This window comes from Pelodiscus sinensis, chromosome 7, assembly GCF_049634645.1.
Source record: "Pelodiscus sinensis isolate JC-2024 chromosome 7, ASM4963464v1, whole genome shotgun sequence".
In the NCBI taxonomy this organism is placed as follows: domain Eukaryota; kingdom Metazoa; phylum Chordata; order Testudines; family Trionychidae; genus Pelodiscus; species Pelodiscus sinensis.
Genome location: NC_134717.1, coordinates 56,476,213 through 56,501,272, shown reverse-complemented (window position 1 = coordinate 56,501,272; position 25,060 = coordinate 56,476,213). Strand labels below are relative to the sequence as shown.

General features: G+C 46.5%; 1 protein-coding gene across 1 annotated transcript; it reads left to right on the top strand.

Annotated features, from left to right (window-relative positions):
* Positions 1-475: 475 nt before the first annotated feature.
* On the top strand, positions 476-6,765 carry FZD7 (frizzled class receptor 7). Its single transcript, XM_075933859.1, has one exon. It carries the CDS (start codon positions 1,081-1,083, stop codon positions 2,758-2,760), a length of 1,680 nt encoding a protein of 559 aa, XP_075789974.1. The 5' UTR covers positions 476-1,080; the 3' UTR covers positions 2,761-6,765.
* Positions 6,766-25,060: the final 18,295 nt, after the last annotated feature.

Here is a 25,060-nt window from a genome sequence, read left to right as displayed (position 1 = left end):
CAAAGCCTGTGCACACTTTACTTAATATTAGATTTTCTAAGGCCACCCAGAGCGCAATCTCTGGATCCTTCTCCGACAGGACTGCCTTTTTCCACTGCACCTTCCAGCTCAGCATCCCAGAGGGAATTTGCTGGGGGCGCCTGGTAGTCTCAAAAAATGTGTTTCCGGGCAGGGGAAAGGCAGCTCTTTTCAGGCACATTTCTCCCACACCCAACCCGTCTTCGCCACTACCCGATGCCCCCTTAACAGATGGGGGCGGGGAGGGAAGTTTCTCTCAACTTTTCAGCTGAGAGATCCCTCCCAGAACTGTCCAGGCGCCTCCTCTCCCGCCCACGCCCCTTTTTTTTATTCCAACCAATCCCGAGCAGAGCTGTAGAGGAAACAGAAGCGGCGATTGGCCAGAGCGGAGGTTCTATGCCCCGCCTGCTGTGTGGTTGTGAATGGGGGAAGGGGCGGGGTTCCGTGGAATCCTGAGACATATATGTATCTTTTTTGTGTGCCATTAGTTGGACTGGAGACGCTCGCTAGCCCGAAGACGTTGTAGTGGCTGCTGTACCCTCGCTTCGGACTGTACCCGCTGCAGAGCGTTTCGCCGGCCCTGTGAATTGAGAAGGAGCCTAGAGGGGAAACCGTCGGAGCCAGAGGGAGAACCGCGCCGTAACTGGATTTTGACAGTTAATTAAGCCCCCCAGTAAAGGACACAGATCAGTCGGGCGAACTAATAATCCGTTTAACTGTAACCTGAAGCCCAAGCTGTAGGGCTGAGCAGCCAGGCGGGGAGCGGAGCCAGCGAGTTGCCGCCGCCACAGCCACGGGATTTTCTGCACAGGCGGCTAACACTTTGCCGAGATTTGTGGGGGTTTTGTTTCTCTCCCCGCGCCCGCGGCAGGCCTCTCAGGAAACTTCGCGGGAGGGCTGGACGTCGGGGACAAGCCCCCCGACCCGTGGAAAACAGCAGTAGTGCGGCTGGGATTGAACAAGGACTCTCCGGCCCCTGGCAAGCGCACCGCAGAGCTTCTCTGCTGATGTTCCGGCCCTGAAGGGCTCCCCGCGCCTCTGCTCCCTCCGGCTGCCCCAGCAATGTGGCCTGTAACGGCTGCTTCTCTGGGCCTGGCCGTCCTGCTGGCTGCCCTCCTAGGCTCGGCGGCCCAGCAGTACCACGGCGAGAAGGGCATCTCGGTGCCGGACCACGGCTTCTGCCAACCCATCTCCATCCCGCTGTGCACCGACATCGCCTACAACCAGACCATCCTGCCCAACCTGCTGGGCCACACCAACCAGGAGGACGCGGGGCTGGAGGTGCACCAGTTCTACCCGCTGGTGAAGGTGCAGTGCTCGGCCGAGCTCAAGTTCTTCCTGTGCTCCATGTACGCGCCGGTGTGCACGGTGCTGGAGCAGGCCATCCCGCCCTGCCGCTCCCTGTGCGAGCGCGCCCGCCAGGGCTGCGAGGCGCTCATGAACAAGTTCGGCTTCCAGTGGCCCGAGCGCCTGCGCTGCGAGAACTTCCCCGTGCACGGCGCGGGCGAGATCTGCGTGGGCCAGAACACCTCGGAGACCCCCGGCCGCGGCGGAGCAGGGGCCGGGCCCCCGACCGCCTACGCCACCCCCGGCCTGCCCGACTTCCTCACCCCGCCGCCGCTGCCCCCCGCCGGCTTCACCTTCTCCTGCCCCCGGCAGCTCCAGGTGCCGCCTTACCTGGGCTACCGCTTCCTGGGGGAGCGGGACTGCGGGGCGCCCTGCGAGCCCGGCCGCCCCCACGGGCTGATGTACTTCAAGGAGAGCGAGGTGCGCTTCGCCCGGCTATGGGTGGGCGTCTGGTCGGTGCTGTGCTGCGCCTCCACCCTCTTCACCGTGCTGACCTACCTGGTGGACATGCGGCGCTTCAGCTACCCGGAGCGGCCCATCATCTTCCTCTCGGGCTGCTACTTCATGGTGGCCGTGGCCCACGTGGCCGGTTTCCTGCTGGAGGAGCGGGCGGTGTGCGTGGAGCGCTTCTCGGAGGAGGGCTACCGCACCGTGGCGCAGGGCACCAAGAAGGAGGGCTGCACCATACTCTTCATGATCCTCTACTTCTTCGGCATGGCCAGCTCCATCTGGTGGGTGGTCCTGTCCCTCACCTGGTTCCTGGCCGCCGGCATGAAGTGGGGCCACGAGGCCATCGAGGCCAACTCGCAGTATTTCCACCTGGCCGCCTGGGCCGTGCCGGCCGTCAAGACCATCACCATCCTGGCCATGGGGCAGGTGGACGGGGACGTGCTGAGCGGGGTCTGCTACGTGGGCCTCTCCAGCGTGGACTCGCTGCGGGGCTTCGTGTTGGCCCCGCTCTTCGTCTACCTCTTCATCGGCACCTCCTTCCTGCTGGCCGGCTTCGTCTCGCTCTTCCGCATCCGCACCATCATGAAGCACGACGGCAGCAAGACGGAGAAGCTGGAGAAGCTGATGGTGCGGATCGGGGTCTTCAGCGTGCTCTACACCGTGCCCGCCACCATCGTGCTGGCCTGCTACTTCTACGAGCAGGCCTTCCGGGCCACCTGGGAGAAGACCTGGCTGCTGCAGACCTGCAAGAGCTACGCCGTGCCCTGCCCCGCCCACTTCGCCCCCATGAGCCCGGACTTCACCGTCTTCATGATCAAATACCTCATGACCATGATCGTGGGCATCACCACCGGCTTCTGGATCTGGTCCGGCAAGACCCTCCAGTCCTGGCGGCGCTTCTACCACAGACTCAGCAGCGGCAGCAAAGGGGAGACCGCGGTATGATGAGCCAGCCCCTCGCTGCTCTCCCCTGAAGGCTGCTGCGGCTCTTGGAGTGTGTGCCCGGGAGAGCCACGCAGGCCCCAGAGGGACTCTCAAAGGGTGGTGAGTGGGCTCCTTTTGGGGGGGGGGGATTCTGCTACTCTGCCGGCCCCAAAGGCAAAATCCTCAGACAATGACTTGCTGGCTGGCTTGCCAACCCAGTTGAAAAGCACAGAGTAAGCACCCTTCTTAGACTGCGGATGGGGAGTCCTTTCCCTGCAAAAAGTCCCTTTTTAAAAACCACTCCTGTAGTGTCTGGGCAACAGGTTAAGCTGGATCTGCTGTGTTAGTGCCGGTAGACAGTGTGGGCCAGGAAACTGGAGTCAAGAAATGGTCAAATCCATAGTTGACCTCGGTTATGCTGCAACCAACCTTGGCTTAATTTCCTGAGTCCTATTTCATTGTCTTGTCATTCCAACCCAGAGAAAGCATGTGAGTATTTTAAAAGAAGCTGCCAATTATAACCAGAAGCCCTTGCACTCCCCTTTCTATTGGACAGAATATGGGTTGCTTTTATAGCTCATGATGGCTTATCAAGACGAACCTAACTGGAGTAGGGGTAGCCTTGCTGTTTTGAGGAGGGAGCTGCTATTTAATACTCTAAAAGACAGAACTTGTTGCTTTTCAGCAAAACGTCCCCCCCACCCCTTCCTTTGTTATAGGAGACAAAGAGGAAACAAAAGTGTTTTCTCTGTGGAAAGGCATAAGCATGAGACCGTTTTTTATGGGCAAGCTAACAAAAAGGAGTAGTTAAAATTCAACCTTGCCTGTGATTAGCATATACCTATAAACATTCTTATGAAAAAGGAGAAGGCAGATTGCTTTCATACACTGTGCAGTAGGGGTTTCTGTTCTAGCCAAAAGAAATGCCAGACTTTTGGTTAAACAAGTTTTAATTCAGAACACCTGACAAAACAGGATGCATTAAGATATGTAAGATAAGTATATACAATTTTTCTCTTCCTTCCCATAAGCCTTATTTGTTTGCTATTTTGTTTGGATTGTTCTAGGGTACAGTGAAAGAGAGCAAAGTGACTGGATTTGGGGGACAGGTGGGATAGTTTTTAGACCGTGAAGTGCAAATTTGCCTTGTCATCTAATTCCCTAAACTACATTGTAACAATAGTGCAATGTTGTTGGGGTTTTTTAAAGATGGAACTGCTCACCTTTTAAAAAAGGTGTGAGAAATCTTGTACTTTCTAAATAGAAGTACAAAGACTTAAGTTCCCAGTGATCATATCTTGAAACTTTTGCCAGAGAAGGGAAACTGATTAAAAAGAAATTAAACTTCACAGTCTTTCATATTCCTTTTGATATATGACTAGTGACTTATTCTTTCAGAGTCTTCAGTCATGTTACATTTATGTGTTAAATTTATAGATTGACTTTCATATTTTAAATACTACTTTTTAGCTTTATGATCTAAAGGGTTTGACTTTTATTTTTGCCTAAAGACTAATCAGGGAATTATGGATTTTTTAACAAGCCCTGCCCCCTAACTTTTTTCCCTAAGTCTGTAATCACTGCTCATAATGAAGAGCAGAGATTTTGAATGAAACTTTTAAAACTGTTCAGGGTGAGAACAGACTGTTACTGCCTAATGGGCATATACAGTAGCTTGAGGAGGGGGAGAAGGAAATATCCCCTCAGTCAAATCCTTCAGGACATCTGGTCCCAAACTCAGAGGGCTTGTTTTGTCCTTTGATGTGCACATTAAAAACTGTAGGAGAAATGCAGTATGTATATTTTGTAAATGTCTCTTTTTTGTAAGAAATATATATGTATTTATACATTTTTACTTGATTTTTGGGTTTTTTTCGGAAGGCCTGGATGAGGCCAGACTTCATCACATGTACAGATCACTAAATAAATTGTTTGTATTAAAAAAAGAAGTTTATTTCTCTAAAATTTAGGTTTCTGGCTACTCCATGGAGGGGAGGAAGAGAAGAGAACCTTCCATGCCCAATCTCAATTAGACCTTGTTTTTGGGGGTGACAAACACACAAGGGATCTGAAATTCAAGGCTCCAAGGTATTATTATTTTTGATGTAATGATTTCTAGCAATAGAAGAAAGATCCATTTTTTGGCTATTGCTATTCCTGGATCTACCCTTCACTGTAAAATGGCATTTTCCCAGGCTCTTTCCACACTGAGATCTATTACTGAAAAGTGCCACACCCTTGCTAAGTATTATTCATCCATATATTTAGTTTGACTAATGTTTTATGGGGTTCTTTGGTCAAGTAAGAATTCAAACTAATGATCACGGGCAAGTGGGATGGGAAGAGCCACTGCTAAGTAGCTTTTGTAATGGAAGTGGAGAAGGGTCTTATTTTCACCCCAAATCCCTCCACTGTGCCTGGTTTTACTTTCCCAAGCCTGTGGGGGGTGAAGTTGCTTTAATTTTTTAATAGTCCACCTCACAGATGGAGGTGGATTATGAACTCCTCCAATCCATCCCTAACAGCATGAGCTCCACTGGCCAAGTGATGGGACAGATTCCAAATCCACACAGGTTTTACAATCACATAACATAGGTTTAGCAACAGCTTTGCTTCAGTATTAGTGACAAAGCAGTGTGTGGATGTATCTGTCTTCTGACTTACTCTGTTCAACTTCAACTCCTCCTAGAAACTGAAAAGTATTCTTAGATTAAGTTTGTTGGCCCTTTTGTTGTGGGTTTTAAGGGGGGTAAATATTGAGTTTGGACATGGCCACAGCCATTTCATGATGGGGACTGCCCTTAGACTCTCAAGTTTTACTATGAGCTTAGGCTGCCTGACCAAATCTTCAGGTCCCACAGGGCCTTTTTTCACCGACTCTTGGGAACAGTGGATGCACCATTTTTTTATGACACTTTGATCTGGGCATTGTACTCTTACGCATTTAAAAAAAACAAAATGGTTGTTTCAAGTTACTTTCAGAGCAAACCCATTTATGCTGCTCTACAAAGGACACCTTCATGATTTTAAAACTGCTAACTGCTCACCAAAACCATTTCTATCAGATTTCCTTTCCTTTCTGTTACAAGTCAGACCTCTTCAACCCGAGCCTAGGACATGAGATCACCGATAACTGCTCAGAGTGGTTTCGCTGTGTTCACTTAGGAAACCTGAACCTTTCTATAAACATTTTGCTCCCATAAATCCATCACTATTTGCCATCTGTAGTGGCTGTAGCAGTAAGGACCTTAAAAGAATAGTAACTCTCTTATACGTGTGCCTAAGCCACACTGTTTTCATAGCTCCGGTGCAAAATCTGCAATTAATATGTAAATTGTTGAACAGTTAAACATGTAATTTAAACAGATTGAATACCTGTATCATCTCCCTATTCCTGTACTTTTTCCACTGGGTAATGAGTAGGCCTCCGTTAAAAGTTGTTGTGAAACTGCAGTTAGGTGCAATAGTTGTCTTTGTCCAGGAACTAAAGAACTTCAAATAAAGTATTTTTACTGGTACAAGAGACAAGTGCAGGGTAACAACTTTGTATCTTCCTGAGAAAAACAATATGATGGTTATGTCCTGAAACCATTAATATTAAAGCAGTATTTGACTGGGTGTTCCTCATTAAGAAATATTTCTGTATTTGAAACCACCTGTAGTATACTGGGTATATCTCTAATCAACTATTCTGGATTTAATCTGAAACTTTAGGCCAAATTCAACATGAGTGTAAATGGGAGCAATTCCCATTAAGTGTTAAGCAGATGTGACTCATACCAGGACTGAGTTTGATTTGTAGATACAACTATCAGACTTGCGAGCAATGATGGTATCTGGAGTGTTGGAGCAAAAATATTACCACTGTGCCTTATATCCTGTCTGGAAAGAGGATGTTCCATTAGCATGTTACTTCTGCCTGAAATCACACTAGCCCTATCTTCTTGGTATTCTGTGAAGCAATCTTGAAGAAATGGCTAAGCGGAGGAAACAGATTTTTGCTAATAAAAAAAAAATCAGCATTGATCTCCAGTACTGACTTTCCATTAATAACTTCTCAGTTTTAACAAATTTCAGGTCTTTCACATTTTTTCACCTTCAGTTCTCATGTAGGCAGGAATTCTCACCTCACAAGACCAGCAAGTACGATCCCAAGTATTTCTACATACAGTGCGTTGCAATAACTGGTTTTACAGAACAAGTTTCATAGGCTATAGACTCATCAATGGCTATTAGCCAAGATGATTAGACATGAAACTCCATGCTCCGGGTGTCACTACGCCTCTGACTTACACATACTGGGATAGGAGGATGGGACGGTCTTTGAAGCATCTGGCATGGTCACTGGCAGAAGACCAGATACTTCTCTTGTTTACAGGTACGTAAGTGCTTTTATACTACAGCCGGATTATTTTTTTAATAGGATACCCACATGAGCAAATTATTTCCTTTGGTATTTCGGTCAGTCAGCAGGCTTATCTGTCAGAGAAAGCCACACACGTTTGTACTCAGCAACTAGCAACAATAAACTTTCTTGTCAGTTTAAAATCAAAATTGATAGCTTGTATCTTGAGCAGCTGTCTTAGTAGATCATTTTTATTGCCTTTCAGACCCTTGCATCTAACTTTGTATACAGTAGACTCTTCACATTTGCCACCTACCGCTACTATTTAAAACCCTGAATTTTTATCAGATAGATTCACTCTGTTGCTTGGAGAGGTTGCTAAAGCACCCTTTCAGCATTATGACTGCTCACTAAGGTAGAATAGTGCCACAGCTCCTCTGTATAAACGAAGGTAATTGTTTCATGCCCACATAAGTGCGTGGTTTTGGCAACTCTGATTCTCTATAAGATAATTCAGGAATGGAAAAACCAGAGTATAGGGCAAGCTCCCAAATGCCCTTTTATAAATGCCAGATTTTAACCAACATGATACCCAAACTATAAAAGTCAAACACTCACCCCAGGGCTCAGCAATTCTCAGATGTTTGCTATTTCAGTGGAACTGAAAGGGCTTCAGGCTAGCAGGATTTCCCTGATTAGTTGGGACAAATGTCTTGGAATCACTCTGTGATACAGGTTCACTCTACGGTGGCTTTCCAGCTCTAAAAATTATGCCTCAGCTCAGTGTCACTATGGTTGCAGCCAACCAGAGCTAAACTACAGCCCATAAGGACACTGTTCTAACGTAAGTCGGTCCCCTCCGCTCTGACCAGCTAAACCATGTCAGGAAACATATGGATGAAAAGCCGGAATAGGGAAGTCCTAGAGTTTTAAACAAAAAACAAACAAACAAACAAAAAACAACCCTCAACTCTCCAGGTTAGTTAGAAGTTCCACATTCATGAGGGCTGGCCAAGCCACTTCACAATTTGGCTTGGTTATATCAAGCTTCACCTTTGCTTAAACATGGTATTATTACAAATACAGCTGGAAAGACAGTGTATACAGCACAGGGGAATAGTGAATACAATGAGGCTTTGACTGCATGACTCTCAGAAAATAGCCATGTGGCGATCGGGGTATTCATGCTAAAACATTGCTAGTAACAATTGTGGATCCTTGGGATTGAATGGCACCTTGGAAAAAGGCATACATCCGTACAACCCCTGCACTGCAGAGGGGTTTGGAACTAGCTGACACAACCCACAAAGGAATGGGAGAGGGGCAGTGCTCTTGTCAGTGTATACAATGAGATACGGTTATTTCCAATGTCTATTTTTGTCACATGAACAGAGATAGGTGCTTTAGTAAAAGCTCAAGGTCAATAGGGGTATGTTTGCAGGACAAGGTTGGTGTCAAACTTGGACAGAGAGGGAGGATGGTCCAGCAGTTAGAGCACTAGCCAGAGACTTGGATTTAATTCCCTGTTCCACCTTAGATTCCTGTATGGTGTTGTGCAAATCATTCCGAGCCAGATTTGTGCAATGGTAGTTAGGCACCTCAAGATGCAGAGAAGTGTAAAACACCTGGGAGTTAGGCACCTAACTGCATCTTGAGGTGCCTAACATACCTTTCCAAATCTGGCCTTTTGCCTAGCTGTATCTCAGTTTCCCATCTGCAAAATGGGGACAACTGAATTTTCTCCTTCCTACGTATGTTGTAAAGACATTAAAGATTGTGAGGAAATCAAATCCTACGTTAACAGGCCACACAAGTATCATTGAAAATAAGAACGTAAGAACGGCCGTACTGGGTCAGACCAAAGGTCCATCTAGCCCAGTATCCTGTCTGCCGACAGTGGCCAGCACCAGGTACCCCAGAGAGGGTGGACCGAAGACAATGATCAAGAGATTTGTCTCCTGCCATCCCTCTCCAGCCTCTGACAAACAGAGGCCAAGGACACCATTTTATCCTCTGGCTAATAGCCTTTTATGGACCTAACCTCCATGAAATTATCTAGCTTCTCTTTAAAATCTATTATAGTCCTAGCCTTCACAGCCTCCTCTGGCAAGGAGTTCCACAGGCTGACTACACGCTGTGTGAAGAAGAACTTTCTTTTATTAGTTTTAAACCTGCTACCCATTAATTTCATTTGGTGTCCTCTAGTTCTTCTATTTAGGGAACTAACAAATAACTTTTCTTTATCAGCCCTCTCCACACCACTCATGATTTTATATACCTCTATCATATCCCCCCTCGGTCTCCTCTTTTCTAAACTGAAAAGTCCCAGTCGCTTTAACCTCTCCACATATGGGACCCGTTCCAAACCCCTAATCATTTTAGTAATCATTGATAGACTCAGAAGCTGCATTTGTGTGAATAGGTCCAATTTCAGAGTCAGTTAAATTAAGACATTCAATGGGAATAAATTACTTGTATTTTCCTCATAAATTATGCACATTAGGGAGGCTGACCACATAACTTCACAGCAGGGTTCAAATATAAGGTACTACTGGTCCTAAGCTATTGCAAGGTAATCCGAGAAGTACCATGTTATGAGTCAGATGCACAAAGTACTCCACTCCAGGTCAAACATAATGGCTACGTCTACACTGGCCCCTTTTCCGAAAGGGGCATGTTAATTTCACAGGTCGTAATAGGGAAATGCGCGGGGGATTTAAATATCCCCCGCGGCATTTAAATAAAAATGTCCGCCGCTTTTTTCCGGCTTTTAGAAAAGTAGGAATAAGATCCTTTGAAGTAGGAATAAGATCCTCCGGAAAAGGGCTTTTTTTCCGGAGGATCGGGGCCAGTGTAGATGCTCTTTTCCAGCTTTTCTAAAAGCTGGAAAAAAGCGGCGGACATTTTTATTTAAATGCCGCGGGGGATATTTAAATCCCCCGCGGATTTCCCTATTACAACCTGTGAAATTAACATGCCCCTTTCGGAAAAGGGGCCAGTGTAGACGAGCCCAATGGGTGAACTTCTTCCCTCAATTACACCCAGGCCTCCTGATGGGGGAGGGAAGGGAGGGCAAAGAGGGCAACTTTTGCAGGGGCCCAGCAATTCAAGTGTCCACTACCCAACCCCCCACCCCTTCTGCGAGTATGCAGCTAGCCCCCTCCACTTTGCCAAGGGGCCCAGTGAGTCTATTGGCCCCACTAATTAACACCCATGCATTTGAGTAAGTGAAAAGTATTTGGACATGTGTACCGGTATTAGATACATTTAGCAATATACTCAGCTCTTCCAGGGCACATCAATCTTAGGTGCTGCTGTCGTATACATTAACATAGTGCTGTTCTGTACATTAATGGGCACTAAAGAACGTTTAGTTTCTGCCAGCCGGGCTTACCTGGGCCAGTTAGCCTGCGTTTTAGAAATCACACCCCTCCAGTGTGCATTGCTGCTTCATGAAGACATATCCTGAGTTGCAGCTTGCATTTGAACAAGACTATATTAAGTGTTGAGATCCAATAAAAAGTACTGGAGATGTCCAAGGCTCCAGCCCAATTCTTAAAGCCAGTTACCACCTGACAACACTGGTGCGTGGTAACCGTGGGTATGTCTAGACTACAGGGTTTTGTCAACGGAAGTTTTGTCGACAGATACTGTAGACATAGAGCGTCTAGACACATTCAGTTCTGTCGACAAAGCAAGCTGCTTTGTCGACAAAACCCTGTAGTCTAGACGCAACCCTACAGGCAATAACACCTTCTGTCGACAGAACTCTGTCAACAAAAGGCGTTATGCCTCGTAAAATGAGGTTTACCAGCGTTGACAAAACTGCTGAGTTCTGTCGACGTTATGTATAGTTTTGTCGACAAAAGTCCACTTTTGTCGACAAAACTCAGTAGTCTAGACACACCCAGTGTGTTGGCACACGGTGCCTCACCTCAGTTAACTGCACTGCAAATGTATAACCGACACATTCAAACACACCTTTCTGTGCCATCTGGTCTTCTCCTCAGTAGAGCTATCAAGTGGGCAAATTAGATGGCAGTTTGTTGAGAAAGGAAGATGTTCAATAGGGACTCGATGAGACTGTGAAACTTCTTTCCTTTGTGACCTAAATTAAATACAGAGAAATCTAGGCTGCCTGAGGTAAAAGTTTTCCACATTGCCTTACTAAATCTCTTTATAGTGAGACACGTACACCACCCACACGGTTTCATCAGACTTTACTTTTCTTGTCAATAATTTACCTTTTTTTTTTCTTTTACAAATACATCAAAGCATGTTCATGGACAAAAAAATCCAGTTTTTAAAATAGAATTTCTACTGAAGACAGACAAAGTGAATTGCTTCCCAAATGTTTGCGTAAATCATGAACCAGATCAAGTGTCTGCCATGGCCCCCTTCCAAAACTTTCCCTGAGAGGGTTTTTGTTTTTTTTTAAGCACAGCAGCTGAGAGAGGTACAACTATAAGTAAATGTAAGATCAAAAACTCCGCAAAAAGGCAAAATCAAAAGGCCCTTGCCCAGTGCAGCTGCCTGCTAATTAAACACTGGTGTTAATTGCAATATGTGTCTGGATCCCACTCCCTGTGTTTGTTGCCGTGCCTGTGAGAGCTTTATTTTGCTCAGAACTTTCACATTCTCGCACAAAATGAAACCGTGAATAAAAGAATTAAAGGCTGTGATATGTATATATCTATAGGGCTATATTTAAGGGGGGGAAGATGTGTGTGCGTGTGTGTGTGTTAGTTCAAAGTCAGCTTTGATTATTCAAAGGGAGAGTCAGATAGAAAGGAAAAAAAATAAATGTAGAGGGGGAATCTTTTGTATTTAATCCACAATAAAAAGAGCATTTTCTACTTTCTCTCTCTCTCTCTCTCTCTCTCTCTCTCTCTCTAAATTAACAGAGAAATGTAGATGTTTGAAGCAGTATTTCCCGTCCTTACTTTATGAGCTGTGTTAAGCAGCATTCCACTGGGGCCAGCCGCCAATAAAATGGATGTCATCTGACACCCTTAAACAACTACACATACCAGTCTGAAACTGAGTGGTGTTATGTGAGTAGAAAGAAAGCCATTCTACAGAGAAGTTACTCCTTGCTTTTCTTACATATTCTCTTCTCTATGGACAGTATTTCAGCCTGTGGATCCTGTGCAAACAACTGACATGAAGTCAACAGTTCTTAGGCACAAGTAGCTGAAGGCAAAATCTGGACTATGCTAAGTAATCAATTACAACTAAGCCGTGCTCTTATTCTGAATTTTTCCCCTCTACAGAAGGAGGGTGAGTTCAGAATCCTCTTTCAAATTCTATGGCTGGTTTCTACTTCTGTGAGGAGCTAAAACAAAATCCTGGATCTGAATTTTTTTGATGTCCAGATCCAGATTTTGCATTTCCGATTGGAAAGAAACTCTTTCTTCAGTAAGGAATCACCTATCTGCATAGATGGATTAATGAGTGAAATATTTGTGCTGTGCTTTGAAGATGTAAAGCTTTATATAAGTGATAAGGAACACAGACTTTGGGGTTTTTTGTCTTCACTGCTTCTTGCGGCTTTTGCCAGTGTGTCTTAACTCTGCTCTACTTTTTAGCCTCAGTTTAAAAAGATCTGAGGGATGGAGTTAAAAAATCTTGATTAAAACCACTCAGGAACACACAAAATGAGAACAAAACAGAACAACCTCAGGGATTTAGGGTTTTATTTCAATGCTTTTGTATGGAACTTTTCTGCTTACATAAATGAAATTCATAGTTCCCTTAACAAAACTGACTTTCAGTCCAGCATTTGGCCACTGCCCTCAAACTTAAATACATTTAACTAGAAGATTTAACAGGTGTTGCTCAGATCTTTAACTCAATTTTTATTTTTTGGAAAATAAAATGAAAATGTCCACGCTTGAATCATTGCTCTGGGGTGGGGCTGGGGATGAGGGGTTCAGGATGCAGGGTGCCCCGGGAAGAGAGGACAACCCCAGCTCTCTCTCACTGCAGCAGCATGGGGCCAAAGAAGAAGCACCTCTCCATGGCTGCTGAAGCTCCGGTTGGCACAGCCAGAGGAGGCGTGCAATGTCCCCCGGCTGGGGCAGGTCCAGGTTCGTCTGCCCCCTGCATTCCCCAGCTAGCCAGAGTGAGGAATGCAGCAAATTGTGCACTTCCCCCTCGCTCCCTGGTGAAGGGGAACTGCCGGCACTGTTCCCATATGAATCGGGGGAAGGGGCTTCATCCTCCCTGCTGCCCTCCTTGGCAGGTGGGAGGCTCAGGACTGGGGCAGTCTCCGATGGGCAGGGGATGAGCTCCTAGCCAGCCAGCCTCTTTCACCCGCCTAGCGAATCTGTCTCTTTTCTGTAGGGTGTTTATGAGAAGCAAGCCCATTCCAGGCACATCCCATTGTCCTGGCACAACCAAACCCTGCCCTTGCTTTAAGGAAGAAGAAGAGGAAGCTGCGTACAGAATTTGCTGGCACTAGCTCTGACCGGTTCAGAGGAGTTCTTGAACAAACAGCTGGACACAGTGACAGACAAACTCTCTCAATTATGTAGCACACATTGGACCTCTCTGATCTGGCACCCTTGGGACTTGACTGGTCCTGCACGAGGGGATTTGCCGGACCCCAGGAGGTTCCCTCTCATTGGCCTCCCAGCCCACCACCCCTTCCTGCTGCTGGCTGCTTCTGATCTGCGCCAGGACCCACTTCCCCCAAGCTTGGGCTCCAGCCTCATTACGACAGGCTCAGGCACCAACTCCACTGCTGCCAGCTCACCCGTGCTCCCTGGGCTAGAGCTCCCTTAGCTGCTGCTGGGGCCATAGCTTTCTGTCTGCTGGGGCCGGAGCTCCCCACCGTGCCCCCACCCCAACGCCATGGAGCTCCAGTCCATGTCACTGCCCCCTCCCCACTGCACTCCCAGCCCTGCCACCAGACCTTCCTGTCCCTGGACTCTGTGGTCCGGCAACATCCATGGTCCTGCTGGACTTTGCATTTTGCCAGACCAGAGAGTCCCAGGTTAGGGAGGTACAACCTGCAGATTAAATAAAAATATTAAGAGAAACTAACAAGATGGCTAAATACAAAGAAGGACAGAGAATGGATAATCTTTCGCTATTAAGGGCATAGGGCATATGGCCACTGAGAGACACAGCGTCTATAACGCCTTCTCTTTGCTAAGACAAAACGGGTTTAGTTGAATTCTATGAGCGTGAACTACCTATGTGTGTCCTACTCTCCCAACACTCCCCAGAAGGAACACCCTGTGTGCTCATTTTACAATCCGTCACCCACTTTTATAAGGCCTTCGCCCTTCCACACAGGATGCACTTTCACTTACCCACCATTAATCTCACAGATCACCCTCCTATCTTACCTCACTACTGAAAATCTCCGCAGCAGTGACCCCTATGTACCACTCCTGACACATCCCTCTAAGCTGCATGCCTGTGTGGGTGCACAACAACAATTTAAGTCCCGCCCACCTCCTTAGCAGAGCCCTGCAGTGGCTGCACAGCTGCTCCGGGGCAGGGGCACGTGGCAGGCAGCTGCCCCGTGTGCCAGGACTGGAGCCAGGTTGCAGTGCAGCTGCTCCTGGACCAGGATACTAAAAATAGCACCACGGCCCCGACTCCATTCCTGGCACACAGGGCAGCCACCTGCCACACCCTGCCCTGGGAGCATCTGGGAATAATGAAAATGTAGGAAATGATACTTTTTTCCTCAATGCAACACTCCAATATAGTGTGCAACCCGACAGTGTGGAACATGAGCAAACAACAAGGAAGCCTGCTGTTTACTTGTTAACCTCAGTGTTGAGATGCATCTTTGTTGCTGCACCTAGGTATCCTGGATCAGAGCAGTTTACATGAACAACTCTCCAGCAAGGCATATGTGATATAGATATTTAAATGCTATTCTTTACACCCAGACTTTATGATACACTATGCAGAAGCTTTCTGCTGACTAGCCTTCACTTACAGCGTCACTATGTTTAATTACACTTTTACTGTGGCCCCCTTAGCAAACTGGCTACTTTTCAAGGTTTGGGAAGGTGGCATGAGCAACCAGGGAAATGTTAGTGGTGGCAGGCTTAGAATCAGAGCTGTACAAAGCTATAACTTACTCAGTCAGCTGTATCGGTGCTTAAGAGACTGAAAGCAAGTGTCATGTTCCAGCCTCAACGTTGATTTGCCTTCAGTGTTGGGAAAGCAACGGGGAAGCATTGCACCTCTAGCTGCCCCTTGTACGCAACATTGTTCAATTACACGTGGCTCCATGAGGCTGGTTCAGTTAGTCCCATCAGAGAAGTGTAATTAAGGTGTTGGAATGCGCAAGTCACACCTGCCTTGGAAACAGTATTTACAAAACTTCAAGGAAAGAAATTTTTTGGCTTGTTTGCCAGCAGGTTGAAGTTCTCGTTTCACTTTATTTTACTGGGTAAAATAGATGATTAGTTGTTAAAGAACCTTCTGAATTAATAAATATGCTTAGAGGTAGTGTAAAGACATACGACCTCCCTGCAGCCCACGGCTTGCATGAAATCCTGTTTGCAAGCAGTTTGCAAGATTCTGGGGTGTTCTCTGTGGCCATTTGAGGTGTTGCTAGCGCTGTGTATTAACTGTTGTGGTTGCACATCTGATACATCAGTGCATTGGGAAGTAGACTAGTGTACACAGATACAGATGTCATTAAATATACTCTTATGGACTATGGTTAGTAAATTACTAGATGTCAGTGTAATAATTGTAGTGTGTTATTTGGGGGTTGACATATTACCTATTCAGATCACCCTTTCATGCACTTCTCGCAGAAGAGTATTTTCTCTCCCCTATTTTCTGTTGTAAATTCACTGCGGGTCAGTAGAGCGTAGATGCTTTTCTTGGAATGCTCCAGACCAACCCTTACAAGCATGCCAGAATTTTGTTGTGAATTTGAGTGTCCTGCTGCTCGCTCCCTATATGCTGTTTTGCAGGCTGTTTAAATACATACGTCATAGTGTTCCCTAGAGAGCTCCAAAAGCCTACTTACCATACAGAGGGCTAGTGTATGCTACTCTCAGCCGCCCACCATGGGGCCCGGCCCCAGCACTGGGGGTAGAGGGAGTTGAGGGGTGCGGGTGTCAGGAAGGCAGAAGGTGAGGGAAGGGGCAGGGGGAGAATTAAGGGGAAGGTAGGTGATAAGAGGAAGGGGCTTGTGCCGAGGGAAGAGGAGGGTGCCAGAGCAGGAGAAGAAAGGAGAACGCATCAAGGAGCAGGGTGGAGGAGAGACAAATGCCCAGGGGCCAAGATGATACAATGCAGGGAAAGGACAACAGGAGTGGGGCAGGAGGAGAGGGGAAGGGAGGGGAGGAGGATGGAAAGGTGTCAATGGGGGTGGAGAAGAGAAGGGACAGAGTTCTGGGAAAGGAGAGAGGAAGAGTAGAGGGGAGGGGCAGAAGGGGCAAGAGGGGAGGAGTGGGTGCTGGGAAAAGAGGGGTTGAAAGGAGGAGTGCGCATGAGGAAGGTGGGGGATGGAGCAAGTCATCGGTGAGGGCACAGAGGGATGTGAGGAGAACTGGGGACCAGGGAAGAAGAAGGCAAGGGGGGCAGGTGTTGGGAGAGTAGGGGCAGTGAGGGAAAGGAGAGGCAGGAGGGTGCAGAGGTAAGGGAAGGTGCACGTACCAGGAGGATTGTGGGGGTGAAGCACAAAGGCAGACACAGGGAGGAGAGTGGAGAAGAGGGCCGGGCACCAGGGACAGAGGAGAGAGGCAGGGCAGGTGAATAGAAGGAAGCATTAGGGAAGGGGGAGGTGGGGCTAGAGGAGGGGTGTACCCAGGGGGAAGGGAAGGGTGGGTTCAGGGGTTAGAGAGGATGGGGACGGAGGCAGGTCCCAGGAGGACTGAGGCGAGTGAGAAGGGCAGGAGGCAGGACAGTAGAGGAGGGTGAGGGGTGAGGAGCAGCAGCAGGCACTAAGGGAGAAGATGGGGTGAGGGGAGGGTGGGAGACATGGCAGCAAAGTGAAAAGGGAGAGGTTTAAGGGTATGTCTGCACTACAGCACTAATTCGAACTAACTTAATTCGAATTAGTTAATTCGAACTAAGCTAATTCAAACTAGTGCAACTAGACCTAAAAACTAATTTGAATTAGTGTTTTGCTATTTCGAACTAGCATGTCCACATTGAGTGGACCCTGAACCGGGGTTAGGCTGGCCGGAAGCAGTGCAGGCAGGGCATCAGCTTAGGACTTAAAGTGTGGAGCTGCTGTCTCAGGCTAGCCGAGGGCTGTGCTTAAGGGAACCCAACTCCCACCCCGGACAGACAGTTCTCAGGGTTCCCCACTTGCTTGTCTACCTCGATGAGGGACAGCAAAGCAGTCCTGGCTTGGAGTGCCCTGAGAGCCCACACTCGGCACATCACAGCACTCGGCCATCAGCCCGGCTGCACTTGCCACAGGCTGCCATCTGGGTGGGAGGTCAATCAGGGGGCTGTCAGGATCCAGGAGGCCCTGCAGGAGAGCTTCCACCCCAAGGAGCCCGCAGAGCCACCCCAGTCCTCCCCATCGGGGGCTTGTGCCCATTCCTCCCTCACCTCCTTCCACTTACCCCTTCCTGATGTAAAAAATAAAGGACACGTGTGTTCAAAAATAGAAACTCTCTTTAGTTAACAAAACTGGGGGAGGGGGGAATGAACCTTTGGGGAGATTGGGAAAAGGAGGTAAGAGAGGGGAAGAGAGAGGGTGAGAGAGGGGAGGGGGAAACCTGGGAGGAGGGAGCTGGAAGGGGGAAGCAAGGGGAAGAAGGAGGAGGCAAAATATAAAACTATGGTACGCCTTATCTTCAGTGCTGTGTACAGATGTGATCTCCTCACCCCAGAAAAGATAATTTGGCCTTGGAAAGGGTTCCGAAAAGGGCAACTAAGATGATCAAGGGGTTGGAACAGGTCCCATATGAGGAGAAGCTAAAGTGACTGGGACTTTTCAGTTTGGAAAAGAGGAGACTGACAGGGGATATGATAGAGGTCTATAAAATCATGAGTGGTGCGGAGAGGGTGAATAAAGAAAAGTTCTTCATTAGTTCCCCTAATAGAAGGACTAGAGGACACCAAATGAAATGAATAGGTAGCAGGCTTCAAACTAATAAGTGAAAGTTCTTCTTCACAAAGCAAATAGTCAACCTGTGGAACTCCTTGCCACAGGAGGCTGTGAAGAACTATAACAGAGTTTAAAGAGACGTTAGATAAAGTCATGGAGGTTGGGTCCGTGGAGTGCTATTAGCCAAGGGGTAGGAACGGTGTCCGTAGCCTCTGTTTGTGGAAGGCTGGAGAGGGATGGCACGAAACAAATGGCTTGGTCATTGTCTTCAGTCCATCCCCTCCAGGGTAGCTGATGTTGGCCGCTGTCGGCAGACAGGCTACTGGGCTAGATGGACCTTTGGTTTGACCCAGTACGGCCGTTCTTATGTTCTTATGTTCTAAACTCAGGGCTCAGGGTCGGGGGGCTCACTGGACCACCTTGATTCTCATGCAAACCTGTTCCTGGGTTTGCATGTGGCCTTTGGTGGCCAGGCTGGCAGCTATCCTGCCCTAGACGGCCACTTTCCTGTGCCTAGTGCGGAGGCTGTGGACGTTGGAGGCCTTCCCCCAAGCCTGGATGAGGTCAACAATCTCCGCACTAGACCAGGCGGGAGCCCACCTCTTGCGGCCCCAGGCAGGCTCCTGGGAGCCGCCAGCCTGGTCCCGGGAAGAGGTGGAGGGCTGGATGGCAGCAGGTGGCTGGCTCGTGCCGTGCCAGGTGCAAGGTCTGCTGGCTGAGTGCTGGCAGGCTTGCACCTGGCATGGGGACCGTAGCCAGACCGTGCCCCTTTAAGGGCTCCGGGGCCAGGAGGGGGGCAGAAGAGTTTCCCTGGTTGTGCCCAGAGTAGCCACCAGGGCAAGCTGGGAAGGGCTAGCCTCCCACTAGTTCGAATTAAGTGGCTACACAGCCCTTAATTTGAACTGCTTAATTTGAACTAGGTGTTAGTCCTCGTAGAATAAGGTTTACCTAGTTCTAATTAAGCGCTCCGCTAGTTCGAATTAAGTTTGAACTAGCGGTTTGCCTGTGTAGCGCCTATCAAAGTTAATTTGAACTAACGGCTGTTAGTTCGAATTAACTTTGTAGTGTAGACATACCCTAAGATATTTGTTACTAACTTGGATGCCCCGGTGGCACCCATCCTGACAAGCGCACACGACCTCAATACTGGTGCAAAAGACAAAACTCCCTCCGCTAACGGATGGAAAATGAGTGGGAACACTCATTTCTTATTTTTCAGATATTTGAGTTTTGCTGAACTGGATGTTCTGGAAAGGCACAGGATACCACTCGACAACCTGAGCTTTGTGGTAACTATGGTTTGTGTCAGCCAATATGTAAGCTAGGCTCTGGAACTAAAACGTTCTTGACGAATGAGGCAGAACTACTACTTAGAGCCACTACGCCAAACAAGTAACTTGGGTGTATAAGTGATGGATGTTGTTCTGCCATCATTTGTGCTGCAGTACATACTCACCATTTTCTCTTCCCTAAGAAGATTATATTAGCTTTTCTTCCCACTTCAAATACTCAGTAGCCACCATCCTTTATTCTGTGACATTTCATCTCACTAGCATCTCTCAAATATGTTCATATTTCTATTTGGCCTTACTAGTGCTACATACTTTAAAACCTATTACTTGCCCTCCACAGTACGCAAGTAACATTGAATATAACATAACATGTTAGCCTCATATTTTTCAAGTCTTTTAATGCCTGTAGCAGCAGAAATCCCCAAAGCAAACAAAAGTCCTCTTGTTGGTCGGAATACACATACTACTGTTGGCTACCGTGCTCTCTCTGCAGTTAACTGTTTTCTAGCTTTACAATTACAGTGCATTTATAACTAATAAAGGCCTGTTCCTTGGACATTTATAATTCCCCTTAATTTCACTGGGAGTTTTGAGCTAGCAAAAATGCAGAATGGGGTCTTATGTGATTTATAACATGTAAGTGATAGAATTATATTACACAATGGATGTGTCACTCCAACATTTCTGGTTAGTTTAGTCTTTTTATATGCACAAGTGGTATGTGCCGTTGTTGATATAATGATGAAATCTAGAGATAGACTACAGCTGGAACCTTGAATACAAACCTCTTCTAGTTTTAGAGATCCAGTTTCAGATCCTTTAATCTAGACACTCTCTACAGTTTTAACTGCCAGTCAGATCCAAAAATCAGAAGGGACTGATTTTCTATTCTGATTTACATGAGGTCAAAATACAGCAATATCCTGCAAGAATAGCTAAACTCACAGGATATTGATTGTTCCAGTCAGCAAAGTTCTCATGATGCCCGTACATTTTAGAACTGAAACTCAGAAAAGGAGAAGAGACTGCAATACTGCAAATCTCATCCTACACCCATAGACTCATAGACTTTAAGGTCAGAAGGGACCATTATGATCATCTAGTCTGACCCCCTGCACAGTGCAGGCCACAGAATCTCGCCCACCCTATTGAGGCTACCTCTGCTCTACAGCCTATGTCCACAAAGCTTATGGTACTATGGGCACAGCAAAACTACATTCCTCTTTCGAAAGAGGAATGTAAATGAAGCAAATCAAAAGTGCAAATGAAGCGTGGATTTAAATATCCCATGCTCCGTTTGTATATTTGTGTCCGAGTGCTTTTTCGAAAAAGGGTTTTTCAAAAATGAAAGCGCAGTCTAGATGGGGTTCTTTTGAAAAAAAAACAACCCTTTTTCAAAAGAACCCATACTCCTAATTTTTCAGGAGGACAGGTTCTTTCAAAAAAGAGGGTTTTTTTCTAAAGAACCCCATCTGGACTGCGCTTTCACTTTCAAAAAACCCTTTTTCGAAAAAGCACTCAGGCACAAATATGCAAATGATGCGTGGGATATTTCAATCCACGCTTCATTTGCACTTTCGATTTGCTTCATTTACATTCCTCTTTTGAAGAGGAATGCAGTTTAGACATAGCCTCAGGAGCAGGGATGTGAGTGCAATTGTTTACATGGTTAACCAATAAACCATGTAATAAACCTGGGCTTATTGATTACCATGAATGGTTACGCGGAGGCTCCCAGGAAGCCAGCTGCCACCCTGCGCTACTCCCTCTGTGTCAGAGGCAGCAGCAGCACGGAGGTAGCACACAGTTCCTCAGGAGTGGGGCAGGAGCCAAGAGTCGTTACATGCTGGCTCCTAGGAAGCTGGCTGCCATCCCGTGTTGCGGGTGTGTGTAACCATGTAACCGCTGAACTTTTCAGCGGTTACATGATTACCCCATTACCCACATTTTCACATCCCTACTGAGGAGTGTGAATATTCCATCCCCTCATGTGCACAGTGCTATGTTGGTAGGAAAACTTTTTTTATGCCAACAGGAGAACTCCTGTCGGCACAGAGCATCTTTACCAGATCACTGCAGTGGCACAGTACATATAGACAGACCCTTAGTCTCAGACTTTAACTTCCTAGCCCACGTACAATCAGTATCTGAAAACTACCTTCTTGGCAACTCTCTAGAAATAGCCATTGCATTTCACATAAATGAACTTATGACCAGCAATGCAAGTGTTATCCAATAGGGTCAATCCACTGTACCATGTATTAACGGACTACTCTTCATTTGCCTGCTTTGGTTTTCTCTGTATTGAACTCCTTCTGAAGCAGTTTCAATGTCCCTTTTCTGATCTGTGAAGTATCTTTCATACATTAGATCTTAGGCCCTCTCCGGTACAGACATTCCTCCAAGAAATAAATTGTTCTGTAAACACGTTCACATTATCTGCTGAGAGTGAGAATCTTATCAGACTTGGAGAGAGAGATAAATTGAAGCTGTTTTAAAAAAAAAGATTCAGAATTTACTAAAAGCAGCTGTGATTTCAGGCAAGAATTAATTAAGCCAGATGAAACACTTCTAATAGGATTTATGCTATCAGATCATTTAATTAGTTCTGGCTTTTAGTTCATGATAAGTTTCTGTGAGGGTGAAAAAGAAATAATTGTTTTTTCGAATGGCAATAATTTGGGTTTCTCTAATTGACTCCTACTGTGACAGAGTTGATTCCTGCTGTTTTCTAAAAGGAAGGGTGGAAAAGTTCCAGCAAGAGCTCAAATTCCAGAGGCAACTCAAGCGTCCAGTTCCCACTGCCACCTCTGTCTGTGATCTCGGCTTGATTTCAGTCCTATCAATTCTCATGGTTTGCCTGTATGCAGCACAGTGACATGCTGGAGCTCAGCCCTAACAGCCCCAACCAGAGAACTGGACCTCACTGTCTTCAGCATAGTCTCCGCAGAAAACAAAACAGATAGACTGTAAAATCTTTGGGCAGAAATAGCTAGAGGGACAACTGAGGCAACTGAGATTAAGTGGCTTCCCCCAAATTTCATAGAATATCTGTGATTGAGCCAGGGATTTGAATCCATGCTCCCAAGGCCTAGGTCGATAATTTAGTCACAAGACTGCTCCTCTTTTTTAATTTCTAAACTACCTATCAGCTTCGCATCTTGGTACCAAAGAGCAGTAATGGACATAACACATCATTTGTCCCAAGAGGAGTTTTCTTCCCTTTTCCCCCCATATTCAGTGAAATATATGGATTAATTTGATCTTTTAAATAGGTGATGTTCCTAGGGATCCACTATTCGAGAGGACATGGTTTATATTTATAACCAATCAAAGCAGGCATCTGCTCTCCTCTGGCAGGGAGTTTAATAATTTCCCTCCAAATGCTGAAAATGCTCTGTCCTTCCACAGCCTAGCTTTTATGGCTGACCACAGGTGTCTCCAGCTGCCTTAGATCTGGGGAGTACAACTGACTCAGAGGTTATCCTGGAGGATAAGGCAGTCCCAAGGTTGTGGGGCTAAGGCCCAGGGAAAAAAAGGAAAATGTCCTTTTTAAACTTCTAGCCCATGAGGCCAAAATAATTCTTCCCAGGAGAGCCTTGTGGAGGGAGTTTTAATTTTCATGTTTATTAATCAGCTCCAGCATGAACCCCAAATACTAGAAAGTATAGGGGATATGTCAGTACCTCCAATACATATTTTTCAACTTTTATGCAACCTCTGAAGTGCCAGAAATCCCATTAAATGAAGCCCTTCAAGTGGCTTAATGTGAACTTTTTATTCCCATTGTTCTCCAGTTCACATGTTGGGAGATTTCATCTTCTTCTTCCTGCTTGTCAGGGAACAAGACTTTGACAATATGGATTTTATTGTGCCCGTCTCTGCATCCCACTACTGTCTCTTGTCAACAGCAGAGAGGGCTGACACCCTGCGAGCTAAAACAGGAAATGACTATTCATTAAATACCGAGGCTTATGGATTTGTGCTCCACAACAGATTATTCCTAAGGGGACTTTTCAGGTGCTGATCCTATATCTCTTCCAGTAGAAAGCCAGATATCTTCCAGCATACCCACTACAAACCAGTGCATGAACTGTCTAGGGGCAGGTGTACTACATAGAGATAGCCTCTTAATCTTCTCGCATTCACAAGCACTATTTTTCATACCAGCTGCATCTTAAACTCTCAGTTAAGATGGTGATTAGTGGTGGTGGTGGGGTGTCACAGTGGGAGCTTCCTTAAGAAGAAAAGGCTTTGATTGAGCCAATGAAAGCTGTTGCCAAGGAACCAGATGCCATGAACACACCACTTCAGCAGTGCAAGAATACAAACCATGTGAGTGCCCGACTGAGCGAGCAATAAGTGCATTCGGTGGCTGAGGCCTGAAAGATCTCATTAACTCTTTCAGTACCTGGCAGAGCTCACACAATAAATCAGGAAGGTGGGAGATTGTTAGAAAAGCGTTTGAAAAGCTTAGCTTTACTAGTATCTCCCTATTAGACAATACTGAGCCAAAAGAACACCGAGGGAAAAACTTAAAACGTTCAGTATTTGACAACGTATTTAAAAAACAAAAACAAACTATATCGTACCACACATGATTAGGCAACTTTTCTTCAAAGCAACAATTCATTTTAAACCGATATAGACAGTAGAGGGAACAATCAAATTAATGTAGAAATAACCCTCTTCCATTTGTAACCGTGTTTATGTACAAAGTGTTCCTCCCACCTTAGCTCTGATTCTGCAGATTGTTTGCAACTCAGTTCTTCAACAGGAAGAGAATAGCTTGGAGTCGGCTTTTCCCAGATTTGGCTTGATTTCCAACACAAATGTTACCAATTTGAATTTGTATCTGATCGGTTGCCAGTTTGTTTCTAAGTTGGCTTTCCGCTCTGATTACTAGACAGTCCCGTATGATATTGATAGTATATTTTTCTTAATGTAAATTCCACGGTGTTCTGCTGCCCGCACAGTAAAACACAGCTAAAGGCCTTAATTGCAAATCATGCTTTCCATATGTCAGACCATAGGCACAAATACTAAAGTAACCTTGTGGTTCTGAAACCAATACTTTTTCAAATACGGGCGCCTCACTGCCCCATTTTGAAGCAGTCACATTTTGAAAACTAGATGGTTCTGACTACGGCAAAGACAGGACACAGCCACTTTCAAAGGACACGAGCCTGACTGCATTATTGCCTCTTCGTATTGCTTCAGCAGTACAAAAGGGCAGCAAAGATTCTGAATATATGGAGTCTCGGCTTAACAAAGCCCTGGCTGGGTTGATTTAGTTGGGATTGGTGCTGCCTTGGAAAGGGTGGCTGGACTTGATGACCTTCTGAGGCCTCTTCCAGTTCTATGATTCTATGAGCTGCTGGAGAACTCCTTTGCTGTAGGGTAGGGGTGGACAGTAAAAACGTGGTGGCCCAGCAACATTTGTCCCTGGTGGGCTGCTGCCGCTTCCCACCACTCCCATTGGTCGTGAATGGTGATCAGTGGCCAACTAGAGTTATAATCACCTGATACTTGTAAATATAGAGGTGAGGGCCCACCAGGGACTAACCCTATTGGACTGGATCCAGCCCACAGTCTGGTATTTGCCCATCGCTGGTGTAGGGAAATCCTCAGCTG

Excerpts from the sequence above, each read along its gene's own strand:
- FZD7 (XM_075933859.1), top strand. The coding sequence starts at position 1,081 with ATGTGGCCTGTAACGGCTGCTTCTCTGGGCCTGGCCGTCCTGCTGGCT.